This window comes from Lepisma saccharinum, chromosome 11 (assembly GCF_977018435.1).
Source record: "Lepisma saccharinum chromosome 11, izLepSacc3.1, whole genome shotgun sequence".
NCBI lineage: Eukaryota > Metazoa > Arthropoda > Insecta > Zygentoma > Lepismatidae > Lepisma > Lepisma saccharinum.
In genome coordinates, this window is record NC_139239.1 from 74,333,979 (window position 1) to 74,351,732 (window position 17,754).

At 36.7% G+C, this 17,754-nt stretch overlaps 1 protein-coding gene across 2 annotated transcripts in view; it reads left to right on the forward strand.

The window, feature by feature from the left end:
• Window positions 1–17,754, forward strand: part of Cyp4c3 (Cytochrome P450 4c3) — a 128,067-nt gene that overhangs the window by 69,836 nt on the left and 40,477 nt on the right. For both annotated transcript variants that reach the window (XM_083131412.1, XM_083131413.1), the window contains exon 11: window positions 5,230–5,409. In XM_083131412.1, coding sequence (XP_082987538.1) covers window positions 5,230–5,409 — 180 coding nt within the window. The remainder of the gene's footprint in view (window positions 1–5,229; window positions 5,410–17,754) is intronic.

Consider the following 17,754-nt stretch of genomic DNA (forward strand, 5'->3'; position numbering starts at 1 on the left):
TACACATCATTGATGTTTAAGGTTACAGTTACAGATACAGTCAAGGTGAATTGATTTAAACCAGGCTGATTTAAATCGCGATTTAAATCAAGATTCAAGTAATCAATTTTATAAACAAAATTCACTGATTTAAATCACTTTAAAGAAATAATTTATAGATCAGAATCACTTTTAGTGAAAGTACATTAATCGTAATCATTGAATGGTGTTTATTAGGCTGTAAGAAAGGGAAGAAATATATGTACAGATGGTGTGAAGCTCATACGAAAGGAAATGTAATATGTAAACTGTATACGCACTTAAATTTTGCGTATAAAAATACACAAAATACTAATCATGTCAAACCGTAAATAGTTTCATTATCATTAAGATTTAAATGAACATGGCAGCTTATATTTTGCAAACTATCATTTGAAAATCGCCATGATTCAGCTACAAAGACTATAAAAAAAATAATTACATAGTTAGTTATACAATACATCCAAAGTGATTTATTTTGACTGGAAGATAAGTTACTGAATTTATTATAGAGTTTCATTAACACACTCAACAAACATTTCCATAGTAGGTTCATATACGAGACAGTATCAGAAACAGAAAAATGTATATTTACAAAGGGCGTTCAATAAGTTTTTCACAGATGGTTATAATATTTTTATTAGTTGCAATATGATGATGAAATTTTAGGTGAACATACTTTGATTCTTTGACTAGAAGACCATGTCACTCAATGTAGCCTCCATCTTCTGTGAAGCATCTCGTCCAACGTTCTTTCCATGCCTTGAATGCACTTTGGTAAAATTCAGGTGGCTGACTGAGGTCCTTGTCACTGTCGAATGTTTTCCCCCGCAGGTGGGCCTTCAGACGACCACACAGGAAGAAATCCGAAGGAGCCAAGTCCGGACTATAGGGAGGCTGAGGGACGACTTACCATCCCATTTTTATGATTTTTTGCTGTGCCATCATGGCTGTGAGAGGCTTGGCATTGTCATGATGGAGTTTGATGACCTTACCTTGCAGCTCCGGTCTCTTGGTCTGGAGAGCACGTCGTAACTTGTTCAGTGACAAACAATAACGCTCCTTGTTAATTGTGGAGCCATGTTTCAAGAAAATTACACCGCACTGATCCCAGAAAAAGGAGGCCATAATTTTCTGGCCTGATCTGGAAAGTCTAGGGTTTTTTTCGAGGAGAACCAGCATGACGCCACTCCATTGACTATGTTTTGCTTTCTGGATCTGAATGAAACAACCACGTTTCATCCTGTGTGATGACACCATCAAAACAATGTGCAGAGCCACCGCTGAAAGTCCCAAAGAGGTCGAGACAAACATCCCTCCTGTTTCACTTCATTTCCCTTGTCAATAACCGTGGCACCCACCTTGCACAAATTTTTCTGTATCCTAGAGTTGGTTTGAGTTGGTGTTTTAAGTCCACTTTATGCACAGTAAGGATAATCGGGACTGGACCTACAGTTTAAAGTGGGATCCGAACCACTTGTACCTCCACCGGGTATTGAACCCGGGACCCCTTGATTACAAGGCAATGACGTTACCACTGCTCCATGGGGGAGGCCCCTTCTGTATCCTAGAGACTGCACCATTGTTACCGCACTACCCAATGACACACCAGTCATTTCAGCAAGCTGTCTTGTGGTTACACATCTGTCCTTTTGGATGATTTAATGAATGGCTTCCTTGTTCACATCGATCACTACACTTGATGGTCTACCACATCTTGGTTTGCCCAAAAGAGTGAAATCACCATCTTTAAACCTCTGCAACCATCTTTGGATACTGGCGCGGTCCAATGTGTTATCCCCATAAACCTGAAGCAGCTTCCTATGAATTGATGTGGCTGATTCATCACCGGTTTTGAACAGGAATTCCATTACCGACCGTTGTCGGGTCCTGATACCTACTTCAGTGTCCATTGTGGTTTACCTGTGAACAATAGGAAAAAAAATACCATTTTAAAGCCAAAGGATCAAAGTATGTTCACCTAAAATTTCATCATCATATTGCAACTAATAACAATATTATAACCATCTGTGTAAAACTTATTGAACGCCCTTTTTACATATATTTTTTTTATTTGCTTTAATCAAACTGTTCAAATATTTTACATGGTCGTTTACCAGAAAAGGCCTTTCTACAAAAAAAATATATCCATATATATGCTGACAAAAAAACAAATAATTTTAAGCGTGTTTTTTTAAAAATAAAAAATCGACTTAAAATAAATCATCAAAAATGATTTTTTAAATAAGAATAATGATTTTTATCCACCCTGGATACAGTACATGTTCAATATCTGTACCATCTGCTTAAATACATGCTTCAATTCAACGCTTCCAGTTGCATATTCTGCTATTGTGTGTGTGTGTGGGGCGGGAGGGAGATTTGGGAAATGTCTTTGAAGTGGTCCAGCCTCTTAATTTTCTTCGCGTACACGATGTATGCGATGTCCCCACAAGTAAAACGCCAGTGGTGCTAGCTCTGGCGACCGTGATGGCCATTCACCCATGTAACCTGACTTTTGCCTTACCCTGTGTATCATATTTTTTTTGAGGTGCAGGGTGCACGGCTGAAATTGCATATTTTATGCAGTGAACACTAAAAATAATATTTTCCTCCAATGCACGTTCACAGATTGAAAGCAATGCACATCAAAGTACATTACACTTGATCATATTTCATTTATCCCTCTTGAGCTCCATCCCAAGGTCCCCAACAAACTGAAATAAGATCACTCAATTACATTATTTAATAAGCTAATTTCATCTAATAAATTAACAGAAGGTTGGAGAGCCTTAAAATAAACCATCATAAAGTCAATCTAGGCATATATCTTAATATGCCTAATTAATTAATAATCTACGACTACAGAAGCGTTCATAAGTAATGTTATCCAAAAAAATAGAATTTTCTGTACCGCTATGTCATTTTTCCAGAGACACATTTGCAAAACCTCGCCTTAACCTTTATTCTGATTAAAATGTTAGGTCAGTATCTATATTGGTCGTAAAAACAGCTCCAAATTGTTTCGGTCTAAATTCCATTACTATCACTTCTGAAAAATTTACTGGTCAGAATACCCGTCGTAAGTTCACTGGCGGATATGGGAACATGATGTCACAAGATTTTCCCTTATGAAGGAAATGTGATGCAGACAGGATGTGATGAATTCTTGCCCACAGGTTCTCTCTTCCTGTCTTCGTATAAATGCCAGACTGTAGAGCTCTCTTATCACATTTCTGGGATTAAAACAACAAAAATATGAATATGAAAAAAAAAAAAACGGCCAAGCAACGAGTGCTGGAGTATTCGGCATGGTCTAATCCATATGCATTCGGGACAAATACTCTGGTCTTAGTACCGGGTGTTTCAACAGAAACGCCTTGATTTGAAATGGCATTTTAAAATATTTGTTATAACTACACAAAAAAATATTACTTAATCTGATTGAGAAAACCCAAAAGTTTAATGGAAGACATGTTCGAAACGTTCACCTTGACGATATATCACTTCTCTCACAAGGTTGCACATGTTGTCAAATACCTGACCAAGAGTTGCACGACTAACTTGTGCAGTACACTGTTCGATGTTTGCTTTCAAACCATCTAATGATCGCGCTCCTCGTTTGAAAACTTCCTGCTTTAGGAAACCCCACAAGAAATAGTCACATGGGTTTAAATCAGGGCTAGTTGAAGGCCACTCTAAACCATTTTGAAAGAAATGTGTGTAGCGATTTGAAATCACGCGATTGTTAAATTTTGCTGTCCTGTCCCAGTCTTGTTAAATTGACTTAGTTGAAAATCATTGCAAAATAAAGAAAGCTTCTGATTTTTACGGTACTTTGGACAGAAACATTAGAGCGTGACTCAATAAAACAGGTCACCAACTGAATCTTCTGCTGCAGTGAAAGTCTTCTGTCCTCCATTACTGTACTGATAAAAATTAAATTAAATTAAATTTTAGACTTTTGTCAATCATAACGTACACAAATTATTACTGAGAATATATTAAATATTTTTTTTAGGATGATTTGAAATCACGGCGTTTCTGTTGAAACACCCGGTACAATTTATGTGTTCAAAAATTGGGTATACAATACACCATAGTAATGGTTCTCCCATGCATTCAACATTTCTAACAATATTATGTATACTCATATTAGTGGTAATTTGTGAGTGATTTAGGGCCAAATATAACTGTGTGCCAGTGGAAACAATGGCTCATACATTAAATATTGAAACCTGTGATATTTTTATCACGAACATTGTTACATTTCTGATTTTTTTAATATTGTGTTCAACATGTATTGATTACGATGTGTATCAATTTTCATTGTGGTAAAACCGGGGATTCCCTATCAAACATTTACCCGAAGTGAAGTGTCTTTTTCATCACAACATATTACTTTCTTTAAATATTTTTCTACTTTTTGAAAAGGTAAGAGTGGTAACACAGGTACTTTCTGTTAGGACTGTCCTTCTCCTCTCCAAAAATACCGAAGTCATCACAATATTCCACATAGTTTCCGTGATATGACTTATTTTGTGTCATATGGTTCGTTCGTCCACCCAATTTACAAAAATTTGTAACTTTCAACATATTTACTGGACTAGTCAAATATTACATATTTGTCATATTGGTCTATGTATCCATCAATAAAAAAATAGGAAGCAAATACATGACTATGAAGCAACCTGCTCTGGGTGATTTCACGTGTATTGATCCATTCACGAAACATCAAGCGAGAAGAAAAATAAACCTCAAAAATGAAGAAAAATGCAATAACGACGGCAAAAAAAAATACTGAAAAATTACCTAAAAGCCAATAAGACCGAAAAATACAAAATAAAAGCAATGCTTTCTGGTTCTAACTTATAAGAAACGGACTGATATCAGATTTAGCATTCTTTAAAAGGCTCAGAAAAAAGATGATTTTTCATCAACTTCCGAGTCCTGTATGTGATATGTGTGTGTGTGTGTGGGGGGGGGGTGTATTAATGCCTCCGTGAAGGATTGGTTAGCACAGCGCGCTACGAAGCCAGGGGTCACAGGTTCGAAACACGGCCATGGCTGTTCTTCATGAGTGTTTCACCAATTTCATTATATCATCACTCATCCTAATAGCCGCGATTAGCCAAAACTGCAGGAAAACGACACTAAATAACAAATCACATCAAATCAATGTGTAAAGTTGTGATGTATTTTTCTTTACAGGAGAGTACACGATTCCTGCAGGAACCAGAGCCATAATCCTCACTTATATGCTGCATCGTAACCCGGAGGTGTTCCCCAACCCGGAGAAGTTCGACCCAGAACGCTTCAGCCCCGAAAACGCCCAAGGACGCCATCCCTACGCTTACATCCCCTTCAGCGCTGGACCAAGGAACTGCATAGGTACGTGATCCGGTTCGCAACAGCGTTTCAATTCCCATCACGTTCATTTGCTTCTTATTTATTCGTCTTATTGTTATACTGTGGAATTTTATTCAAGGACTACAAGACATGGGGCAACTACGCGAAGAACTAGGTTTCTACCTTTAACATCTCGCGAAAAGCTTGTATCTTTCCCAGGACACCGTCTTGTGAGTCATGGCTATGTTTTACGTGATGGTTCATAGTCGCTGGATGCTTGGACTACACAACATTTTTCCTGCAGTGCATTTTGCACTTCAGTGGCTGACTTACATATCGACATCGCATCGACTCCCATCCCTGCGGTTTTCTGGTTCTAGATACCGTACTTCGATTTACTATTGCTTTCAAGTAGCTTCATAATCGACCCGGGTCAACATCTACATTTTCAATTTCCCACCGGGGATCGAACCTGGGACAGTTCTCACCAAAGGCCAGAGTGTTAACTGGTCACGTGGGTGTTCTATAACATATCGAATACAGTGGAACCCTGCTAACTCGAACCTCAACATCTCGAATTCCTTGATAAGTCGAATTTTTTGTACTCCCCTTGAATTGCCCATTACACTCAATACTAATTTTACCTCAACTACTCGAATAAAACCTTGATAAGACGAATTTTTGTACAGTTTATGGGATGCCGTTCGAGCTCAATAACTCGAAGGTAGACTATGAAAAACCTCTATGAGTCGAAGTTGAATTCTAATCACTTCTATAACTCGAAGTTTTAGTCGCACGGACCTCAATAAGTCGAAGTGTAGGGTGCGTACGTACAATCAACAGCAAATTAAATAGGAGAAAAAAGATTTTCTCGACGAAAAATGAATTGGCAATGCTGCGAACACCGAGGCATTCGTGATAAGACGCTTGAAGAGCCTCAAGCAAAGTTTTCTCAACGCACAACTTCAGTACCGAAGGTCATGTCGATTGGCAACTTTCGGGAGTATGTTGTCTGTCTACCTCTACACAGTTCTCCCCAAATGCCTGCTTGAAAATGATCTGGTGTTCACTTTTTTTTGCAACGTAGTTCTGACATTGCAGTAATCTTACAATATTTTTTTGTTCTTACTTTGCATTGTTTTTACTATGACACATTTATAATTTATCGCAACTATGAGGATGGATGATAATTACATTAAATTGATAAGGAAACACCGCAGGGATAGAACTCCATGCCGAGACCAGGCTTCGAACTCGGAAGCAAGAGCGGGGAAGTTTAGTCACATCGTTCTAACTCTCGGCCACGAGTTAGAGTAGTGGGATTGGCTATAGGATAAGGACCACTTATAAGTGTAGGAAAGAAGAGGCTATTTGATTGAACAGCCCGATTTGCTTACACTTAAAACAATGCCAAGAGGGGCCTATACCCCAATTCTTCCAGTGTGATATGCTCTGATTTTTTAAGAATTTTGAATTCTAGTGTAGAAAAAGAAGAAGCCTCTCAGACAGATTTGCTTATACTTAAAACAATGCCAAGTTCCCATATGATCTTATTGTTTATAGTGTGTTTTTCTGTCAAAATCCCAGGAATCTTGAATTGATATAAAGCTCATAGCTACTGGGTTCTGAGACCCAGTGGAGTGTAGTGCATGGTTTTTATTGCCTTGTAATCAGGAGGCTTCTGGGTTTAAGTCCTCATAAAATGTGAAGCCTCCCCTGATGGCAAAAATGTTAATATTGTTGCCTTGTAAACAAAAGGCTCGGGTTTGAGTCCTGATAAAATGTATAAGATTGAAATACATGTTGCAAAATAATATCTCCACACGTGAGATTTTGAGAATAATTATTCCTAGTTGATATACAACTCCCAGATCTGAAAACCTGGTAAAAAGTGTTTTACAACAATATATTGTACAAAAACTGAATTTCTCAGTTTCCTTATTTTCTCATGTTTTATAACCACTCGCTCAATACAATAGGAGAAGAGCGGGTAAGCATAATTAATTGCTTGCATGTCTTGCCGGCACGCAAGAGATATAATCTACACAGCTAAAAGGGGGCATTAATAATATTTCTGTGTGATACACTGAAGGGGCCATTAATCTTTCTGTGTGACATGTAAAAATGTAACAAAGATTATTGAGATAAAGATACACATTTTCTGTGCAACATGTAAAAGTGTAACAAAGATTATTGAGATAAAGATACATATTTTCTGACACAGTAGCAATGAACTGCTTTTCATGCTGAAAGCAATTCTAGTTTTGTATTATTCTGATAATAAGAGCATAGGCAAGGCTTGGAGAATAATTCATTGCAGTCAAAATCCAATTTTGTCTGTATTAGGGTCTCAGAACCCAGTAAAATATGGATATATTCCATATGGAGAAGTGTTAATATTGTTGCCTTGTAATCAGGGGCTCTAGGTTTGAGTTCTGATAAAATATGTAAGATTGAAATACATACAACAAAATAATATGCCCACACATGAGATATTCACTGCTAGCTGATATACAGTTGAGGTTTGTGTGTTGTACAATAGGATAATAGAGCAAATATCTTCTAGAATTGCTCCGTGACTCTCTCATTTCTTACATCATAAACATATGATTTTTCACCTATGAGAATAACACTACATATGGTGTCATCAGGTAATGCCTCATGGAATTCACAGATAATTTTAATGTTTGTCCTGTCATTCACCACAACTTGTTTTCTTTTTGAAGTGTTAATTACAAACATGGGTCTCTGTGCTTTGAATTCATCTGGTATGTAATACATGTCAGTATTGCCAGTAGTGACCCTTTTGAATGCCGAAAATGCCTCATATAATTTGAGGAAATCATCCTTGGACATGTCTAAATTATAATTTTCTCTAGGAAAGACCTCATTTCTGCCATTTTTAAGATATATGTTCTTGATGTTGCAGTTATCAAATTTACTTGAATTTTTTTCCTGATTGTTGTGTCTTCCAGTCTGAAACAGTACCACCACAAAATCAGGCATGTCATATTGTATGCTGGAGAATGAATTTGTAGCATCAAACTCATAATATGTACCAGTTGCGGGCTTCTGTACACATTGATATGTATAAAATTGTAAAGGAATTTGTGGATTTTTTTATCATATCAGCTTTGTATTTAAGAGCATAACTGGCCTCATATTCAACAACAGGGATTCTTAACTCCATAGTCTGAATAATGCATTTGCCCTCATCAGGTAGGGTATTAGGCAGAGCTTCTCCTGTAGAGTTTAATGTGCTGTACCTCATCAAAGCATTGTTATCATTTGCAGCTCTTCTAAATGTGATTCTTAAACCACCCTTCCACATAATATCTTTGAAATCTGAGAAGAATCCTGGCAACAGGCGCATAGGGAACAGCACAGTGTGGTTTTTAGATAATATCTTATCACCAGCCTCAAATCCACCTATTTTGTAGTAAGAAGCCTCGGTTTTGGATAATTTTAATGTGGCCAAAGCTGTGGAGGTAATGCCGGGATAATCTATTCTGTTTATAACAACACCATGTTTTCTGATCTCAATTTCAGAGAACAGATGGGGCACAAAATTATCTACTAATCTTATATTTGAATTTGCCGGATAATCTGTTCCATCGAGCTTTACAACATCAAATTTGATGTATAGATCTGCTCTGTGGGGGTGTATAAAGCCATCCCCTACATCAAGATCAACCTCAATCTCTGTGTTGGGTTGATTTAAATTTGCAAATGTCCTCCTGTTTGGGGGGAATGATTGTAGCTCATAACTCTCAATATTTTCCATTTTCTTCTTGTATGTATTTTTATTTAAATATTAATCTCTATGATTGCAGTTGTTGTGGCTCCAGCAAAATCAACTAATTCTTCTTTTTCATTAGTGACCATCAATTCAATATTATCTATTCTATTATGACAGACAGGAAAATATAATGTTGGGGATGGATTGTAGATGATGGGCTCCATAAATTCAGAATTAGGTTTGAATGTTGCAATGATGCCGGTTTGTTTGTGAGTGCCTATGCCATTTGATTTGGTGATCATACCCTCAGCCACATTACAGTGAATATTCAGAGTCTCTATGGCTAAGAATTTAGGTATATTAATAGCAGTGTGTTTGATGGCCGCTTCAAGTTTTGTGTTGTTCTCAAAGCCTAACAGCTGTCCTATAGTACCCAGATTCATTGCTTCTGTGGCAGATACAATCTCTACTCTGTGAGTGACAGAATTTTGAGTTAATACTACACCTCTGGGTAATTGAGCATTTAGAGTGGATAGATTATATTGCCCTGGAGTGATGACAATTTTTTCATCACCAACTGCAATTTTGTTGTTGTGGTGTGTAATATTAGGGATTAAGTACATGCCATAAAATGCTCTGAGAGCTATTGTTTTGGGATACACTATGTCATCATGCAATTTGAGTTTCAATATTGAATTTTGGCTGGTGAGATGGAATACCCCCATGATGTTTTAAATACCACAAGGCTTTTTGAAAATCTTCAATTGATGGTTTATTTATTTGAGACATATATCTAAGAACAGATAAACACAAATGTCCGCAATTAACATCTTTGAAGTTTTGAACACGGGCATTATTGTAATAAAGATTAGCTGAATTTAGATATTTTATTAAATTTTCAGGTGGAACACCTCCAAATGAATCAAACACAAATGCCTCATCTTTTAAATATTTAAGATAGCAAATCCAGTGAGTGCCCTGATTTTTGTACTTATCCAAATTAACAATGCCACACTCTTTGTTGAGTGGTTGTTCTGGTAAAGAATCAGACATGTACACACCTCTAAAATGTTTGATGCCCAGTGGCTTGATTAAAGCTTCAATATCTTGGTTTGTAAGCGGCTCTTGTTTTTTTTAAACTTATTCATGGCTCTCTTAACACCTTTGCCTTGTTTCTCAATAGCCAGGTTATGGCGCTTCAATTCATCTAATTCTGCCCTATTCTTCTTGGCATCTATTACTGTTTTTGCTATGGCAGCTGATCCCCCAGCCAAGCTCCCAACAGCCCCGAGAGCAGCTAAGATGGCAGGGATGGTAAATATAAATCCCCCCACATGTGATTTTTTTTCTTGATTGCTGTAATTTTTTTAATTGGGGGGTACTAAGTAACAATTTCATACCATGTCCCTTTGCAAGACAAGAATTTTTTTTCTTGCGCTGCTTTTTGGTTAAAAGGCTGTCAATAGTTTTAAGAGATTTAAGACCTGCATAAGGTATTTGATACATAACACCCTTGGCCTTCATTGTAAGTGTATTATATACATATTCACAACCCCCACCCCAGTTTTTGTTTGGTGCTCATAGCTATGGTGGTTCCCAATGCTGCTATTTTTTCACTTAAAGAAGCATCTTTGCTTACAAATCTACCAAATGCAGCCTCTTCTAATTTCTTGTCTGCAACATGTCTCTTGTCAAGATCAGAATGTGTGTTGTATGATATGTCATGGTCTCTACAAGCAGCATCTAAGGGATTAACACCAGGATCCCCTCTGTTTAATCTATGGTCCAATTTTGTGCCTGGACCACAATACTGATAACCTGGAATATGTAATTCAAATGGCAGCTTGTTTATAATATCATTAACAAGGCCCCGACCCTCAGAAATATTCCAAAATTTAGGTGGTAGAGTATTAATAATTTTTATGAGATATCCAATCCCCTTAGTGTCATTCACTATAAAATTAGACAATTTGGTGCTTATCATGTCCATAATTCCAACCTTTTCATTGTAAAAATTGTTGTTGCCAGCATTTTCCTCCCCAGCTATCACCAATAACCTATCTACAAGTTTCCTGACATCATCAACCCACACAAATTCTTTAGGCAGGGTGTTGTATTGTTTGATTCCAGTGCCAGTCTTGATTTGTGACCATATGGGCTTGATTAAATTATTGTATTTTGCTCCACTGCTAGACTTGACTCTTTTTTGTGTGGGATCATTGTTCTGGTATAGAGCATCTGATTTTATTAATATTTCCTTGTAATATTCATAATCTTGATCTGTATAGCTGCCAGGTCTCTTCCTAGTCATCAGTTCCCACAATCCAGGTGTTCCGGGGTACTTAACAAAAGCACCTTTTTCTCCGAGACGAGATTCTGAATAAACAATCAGATCATCCCCCATAAATGTTACTCTGAAATTGCCAATTCTATGTATGATGCCACCATCATGCTCTGTGTCAGCATATAAGCCAAACACCTCATCTTTGTTGTCTTTAGGTGTGGTTAAATATTTTTGAGCAAGAAGACCCAATTCAATAGGATCCTGAGTAGCTTCAATTCTTCTAGGAGCAATAGGACTAGGTGTATGAATACTGGAAAGTGGGGTGAATGGATAATCTAATATGTTCCTTGCAGCTACAGGTACAAGCTCTGTGATCAAATTTTGATTTTGCTCTGTAACAGTTTTGATATTTTTACCTAATTCACTAATAGCATCAATTACAGGCTGTTCTGTTTGTTTGTTTTTTTCATAAATTCCTCGGTTCTCTGATTTCCATCCCTTAAATCTTTTTACAAGATAATCTCTTAATTTAAGATCATCAATGATTGGCCTTTTCATGTTTATTTATATATGTTTCAATGTCTAGAAAATTGTTGATTTTATTTCTATATTTGCCACTATTAGGTGTTCTTGTCATATCAATTGTGACAAACCCATAACTGTCCTGGTTCCAGCACCCACTGCAAAACTTAGAAAAATCATTGTAGCTCAAGTCCCCACCTACATATTCATCATGTATGTGTTTGAGGTTGGTATGATCTTGATGAAACACACATATAAAATTGCTGTTGTCTCGGATCAGTTGCTTGGGTATTTTTGAAAAAGTCTGTGCCAGGTAGAAACAATCAATGTTTTTGTGCCGGCCCTGTGTAAAGAAATTTCTAACCTTGTTTTGATTATCCAGTATAATGTCATCAAACACAACAACAGAATTATCGAGACATTCATGAAGTGGCTTAACATCTGGTTCAAAAGTGGCTATATCCAATCCATCATATAGCTTCATCAGCTGTTGATATTTTAATTGTTCCAAGCTCTTAGAGAAGATATACAAGTGCCTGTTTTTCCAGTCTAACCAGTTGGGTGCCAATAAAAAATTATCAACCATTAGTGTAGTTTTACCACAAGCAGATGGCCCAACAATAAGACACCTAATATTATCAGGTAGCAATTTTCCATTTCTCTTATTCTGCTGTTCAGGTTCTGGCAGCCTCTTTATAACATCCCAGGTGTTCATATTATTATTTTGTTTGCATCGATCCAGCTGTGTTCTGGGAGTCCTAGCCATTTGACAAATAACTTGTTGCCTTTTCTGTGGATGATTTTTTCTATGAGATATGTGTCAGGCTGTTTAGTTTTGCTGAGCTCTTGTTCATAGAACCTGCCTTTGAGAATTTCTCCTCGGTGATCTTTCATTATATATGTGTTAAGGGTCCCGGGTTTAACTTGAACCACTGTAAATAATTCAGTGCTCCAGTTTCTTGTAAAGCCTCTTTTGAATAAGTGCTTATATTTGCTGATTCTTACTTGATCATCAATCTTGTATTTGGCTTTTCTTGTTGTTGGCTGGTATCTAGGATAATAAACAGTGCTGATCAATTTTTGCTCATCAGATGAAGTTACTTCAGAGGGTTTCATGTTGATTGTGGAATGGACCGAGTTGTTATATTTATGTAGAAGTTCTGGAAGAATATTAATCCATTTATAATTACCTTGAAGTGTAAATTGTTTATACATATGATTTTTTAAGGTTCTGTTGAATCTCTCTACAATTGAGGCCTTGAGATCACTGTAACTCGAATAATGTTGTATTGCCTGGCTTTTAATAAATTGTTGAAACACTGAATTATAAAATTCTTTGCCATTATCTGTTTGCAAATAGCGCGGTGATCTTCCACTCTGATTGATGATTGTTCTCAAAGCTTCTGTAACACATTTTCCAGTCTTGGATTTGAGTGGCACAGCCCAGGCAAATTTTGAAAATGTGTCTATTACAGTGAGTAGATACTTGTAGCCCTTGTTGATTTTGTCTAAGTTTTTCAGCTGTCCACTTGCTATTTCAATCAAGTCGCTCTGCCATAAATCATCTATGCCCTTTGTGACTACTGGCAGTCTCTTAAAATTATGTCTGGCTTGTCTGTGTAATTCATCAACAATAATTTGTCTAGACATAATATGTAAACAAGAATATTGCAACTATAGGGTGTTCAGCAGCTGATACTGCAGGATTTTCTAAATATAATTTGTCCCCTATTTGTATATGTAATTCCAGAGATCCATCATCTTCAGCATAAGATGTTTCTAATGTATTGGGATCTGTAAAATCCTCCAATTCTACACTGGTGATTTTCACTTTGTTATCAGCATTTGTTATTGATAAGGTAGGGTAGTGGTGTGCCTGTGGTTGAAGCCAATATTTGATCTTGATTGGTCTCAATGTGCCCCCAACAAAAAATTGGTAATAAAATTGTGCAGGGGACAGCATATATATTTTGCCACCTGGTGTAAATGGAGAATCATATACTTTGTTGGGGATGCTGTACAATTCAAGAATTACTGTATGTTTAGGATTCTCAATTATGCCTGTTATTTCTTTTTCTGCTGTGAGCAATCTACTTGTTACAGATTCAAGGTGCTCATTGATGGTCCTAACAACATCATCATGGCCTGGCTTGATTTTTATGTCCACAACAAGTTTCTTGTATTGTTGCACAATCTCTTGTAGCTGGGTGGCAAAAACAGACAAAGCATTTGCTTGATTGGATTCCATGGTCCCTAGCTGTTGCTTGATATTAGCTACAATTTGTTGCAAATTTTCAACAACTGCCAATTTTGAATTTTGAGCAGTAAGATCATGGACTTGTCTTCTGATATCCTCAAACAGGGCATGCAATTCATTAATATGTTGATTAGTTGGAAGAGTGGCCACTGTCTGAGTGAGATGTTTGATCTCTGCCTGGATATTCTTGATATCTTCTGATTTCAATATGCGATTCACTGCTCTCTTAATATTTTTAAGTTCCTGTGATGTAGGCAGATTTGATACTGTATTTTGCAAAAATTCAAGTGCCAATTTTACATTGTTTAATTCAGAAGCATGAGCCACATTTTGCATAGCATTTTGGAGCAGGGCTATATCTGCCTGACAGGGTGTTGATTGTAGTAAAATTTCAAGTTTTGTTTGGATATCATCAATCAAGTGATGAAAATGAGATAGCTCAGATTCAGTGTTGAGGTTTTCAAGCTTTGTGATTTGTTGCTGGACACTAACAAGGGTATCTACAATACCGGGCAGGCGAGATTCTAGTACATTTGCCAAATCACTTTGCACTGCTGCTATTGTACCTTCAAGATGGGTTATGGTACTTTGAATTTTTCCAAAATCTTCATATGTTTCAAGTTGCAGCTTAATATTTGCAACACTCCGAGTTATTGCACTCAAAGCATCAGAAGATGGCAAGTTGTTCATAAAATTTTCAAGTGTCTCAATTTTTTCTTTAACCTCGGCTATAGCATTGTTCAGAGGATCCAGATTAGGTATCTGGAGTGACTGAATCTGTTCCTTTAGAGTGGAAATCACAAGATCAAAATCTTCTTGTGATTTTATGCTTTTGACAATTGTTTGGAGCTGTGTCTGGACTTTATTTATTTGCTCTTCCAATTGTTGTTTCAATTGCTCAGAGTTGTTAGCCTGGGTCTTAAATTTGGCTTGAAGAGCTGCTACAGCTTCTTCTAAACTTTGAAAATTATCCAATGTGGCCAAATCAGTATATTTCTGAAGCAGCAATTTGAGTTCAGAATCAATTTTAAGAAGAGGGTCCATGCATTGTGATTGCAAATTTGTAATTTCTAATTGAAGACTGGCATTGAGTGTGGTTTGTAAAGCTTGTAAATCACTTCTTAATTTCTTGACTCTGACATCAAGCATCAAAATCTCATCAACTGTGATCTTCATGCCTTGTATGGCCAAAAATATCATTAGGCATTTTTGTTTTAGCGGTTATTTATTATAGAGTATCTGATTCTTAATTCTATAAAAAAGGGTATAAGCTTGTCATAGGATCCAGGGACTTCAATATATAAGCAGTCACCAGCAGAAACAGTATAAACAGTGCCAGAAACCATGTTTGAGTGCTTAATTCTGTAAATATTTCTCCCTACTGAAATTTTAACATCACCCTCAGGGGTTGTAATAAATTGTAATTTACCACCTACAGGTAATTGGTAATGATTTAAATTATTGTTAAATATGTACAATGTTTTACCTGTTTCATCATCAACATCTGTAAATATGCTGTTCAGATGAATAATTAACAAAGCACTCAGTTTAGATATTATATCAGAAGAGGGTTGTGGTGTTGGCAGGTCCATAATACCTTGTTTTTTAAACCCAAATAAGTTCATAGGCATGTTTATTTATTTCAAATCATGCTCTGTAATTGGGCATTGATTCCCACTTTTCAAATCACAATGACCCCATGGTAGAGTATGTATGCCACATGATAAAATACATCTCTTATCATCATGTGGGTCCAGAGCCACTTTTCTTACAATATTGCTAGTCAATAAGTGATCTTCACTCTGAATTCTGGATTCTGATGTTCTGATGGTGCTACATGATTTGAGGCAATTTTTGTAATCCTCAAATTCAAGCTCTTTTTCAACACTTACTCTGCCAATGCCCTTGGCTTTTTTGGCAACAGCACCACTACATGTTTCAAAACTATACATCTTGGCCCTTAACCCAGCAAATGCCACAATAACATCACCAAGTGTCTCATCTTTTAACTTGCCAGGCACCTTTTTGTTGTGGGGTTGAATCTTTGTATGTTCACTGGTATCAAAATATTCAAGCAATTCAGGCTGTGACATATCTTGATAAACATCTTCTGTTTTAATATCAAGAACAAAACTATCCGTGTCCATGTACATTAATTTTACACAATCACCATAAAAAGGTTTCAGCACATCATAATACAATTTTAACATATGTAATTTGGCCAATTCCAATATCACAGCCCCTACATAAATAGGTTTATCAAACTTAATCTTTGTTTTTTTCATGTTGAAAAGTGCCATATTTTCATCATAAATTCTTCTATAATTGAAATTAGGTTTTGCAACCAATTTTTTGCTCAGGCTGGGGTCAGTAATTATTTTAACATCGGTATGTTTTCTGACATTTTCAATAGCTTTGCCATACACAGAATTGACCATCAATTTAAACAAGGCCTTATCAAATTGGCTCTTTGCAGATGTTCGAAGCTCTGTGTTTGTATTAATATATGATTTCAACCATTCTGAGTGCCTGAACCTCAAAACTTTTCCAACTTTGGTCACTTGGACACCATGATGCATCAGGAACTGGAGGTTTTTATAATATAAGACATAACCCTGTTTTGGCTCCAGTGTCATCATCAATTTCTTCTGTTTAGAGCCAGGTGAGCACTGAACCTCGGGAATTGGGGGCAGATCAGAAAATTTGTTGTGTAAATCATCAGGAATTGTCAGATCAACCTCTAAGAAGAGGCCATAGTCACTGTCATCAAAGTCCTGAAGATCTTCAATATTGAAATCTTCAACCCATTCAAGCCCTGCATGTGGCAATTTTTTCATCATGGCATAACCATACAGGCTGTTTGCATCCACATGCAATATATAATTTGATTGCAGTGCTGGATCATAATCAGGAATATATTTGTTATTAGCTCTGGCATATCTCTGAGAACATTGAACCATGCCCCCTCTTATACATTGCTCCATAAACAGATACATATCTTGATCTTGGATCAGATCCAATTGCCTTTTAGTGTTTAAAAACATTGCAGACCATGCTAGGCCCGGGGCACTGTAAAAATATATTGGATCCAGCTCATAATTTTGCATAGAAGATTTTCTGAATGCCTGCAATATATCAGCTAAGAGGGTCACATCAAGTTTTAAATATGCCATGTGATAATCACCAAATGTCTGGCATTTTAAATTGTTCCACATCAATTGGGCATGGTGATAATCATCATCAGTAATTCCAGATCCTCTGATTTTGCTGTAAAACTCTTCTTGTGGTGGCAAAGAACACTCATCAAATTTAGAAAAATCTGTAACATAGTCATATGGATATACACCCTTCCGCCTAATTAATTTCAGGTCCTGATTTGGAAACAAGGCACATGTGATTTTGAATTGATCATCAGATAATTGAGTGGCCAGTGTAGCCAGGCTAGCCGATAAAATTCTGTAAGAATCAAGAAATCTTATGTGAATAGGAACACCATTAACTTTAATTATTTTGCTAATAGCTATATATTTCTCATCATTTTCAGCTAAAATATTTAAATTCTGCTTGTCAAACCCCTCGTACCTG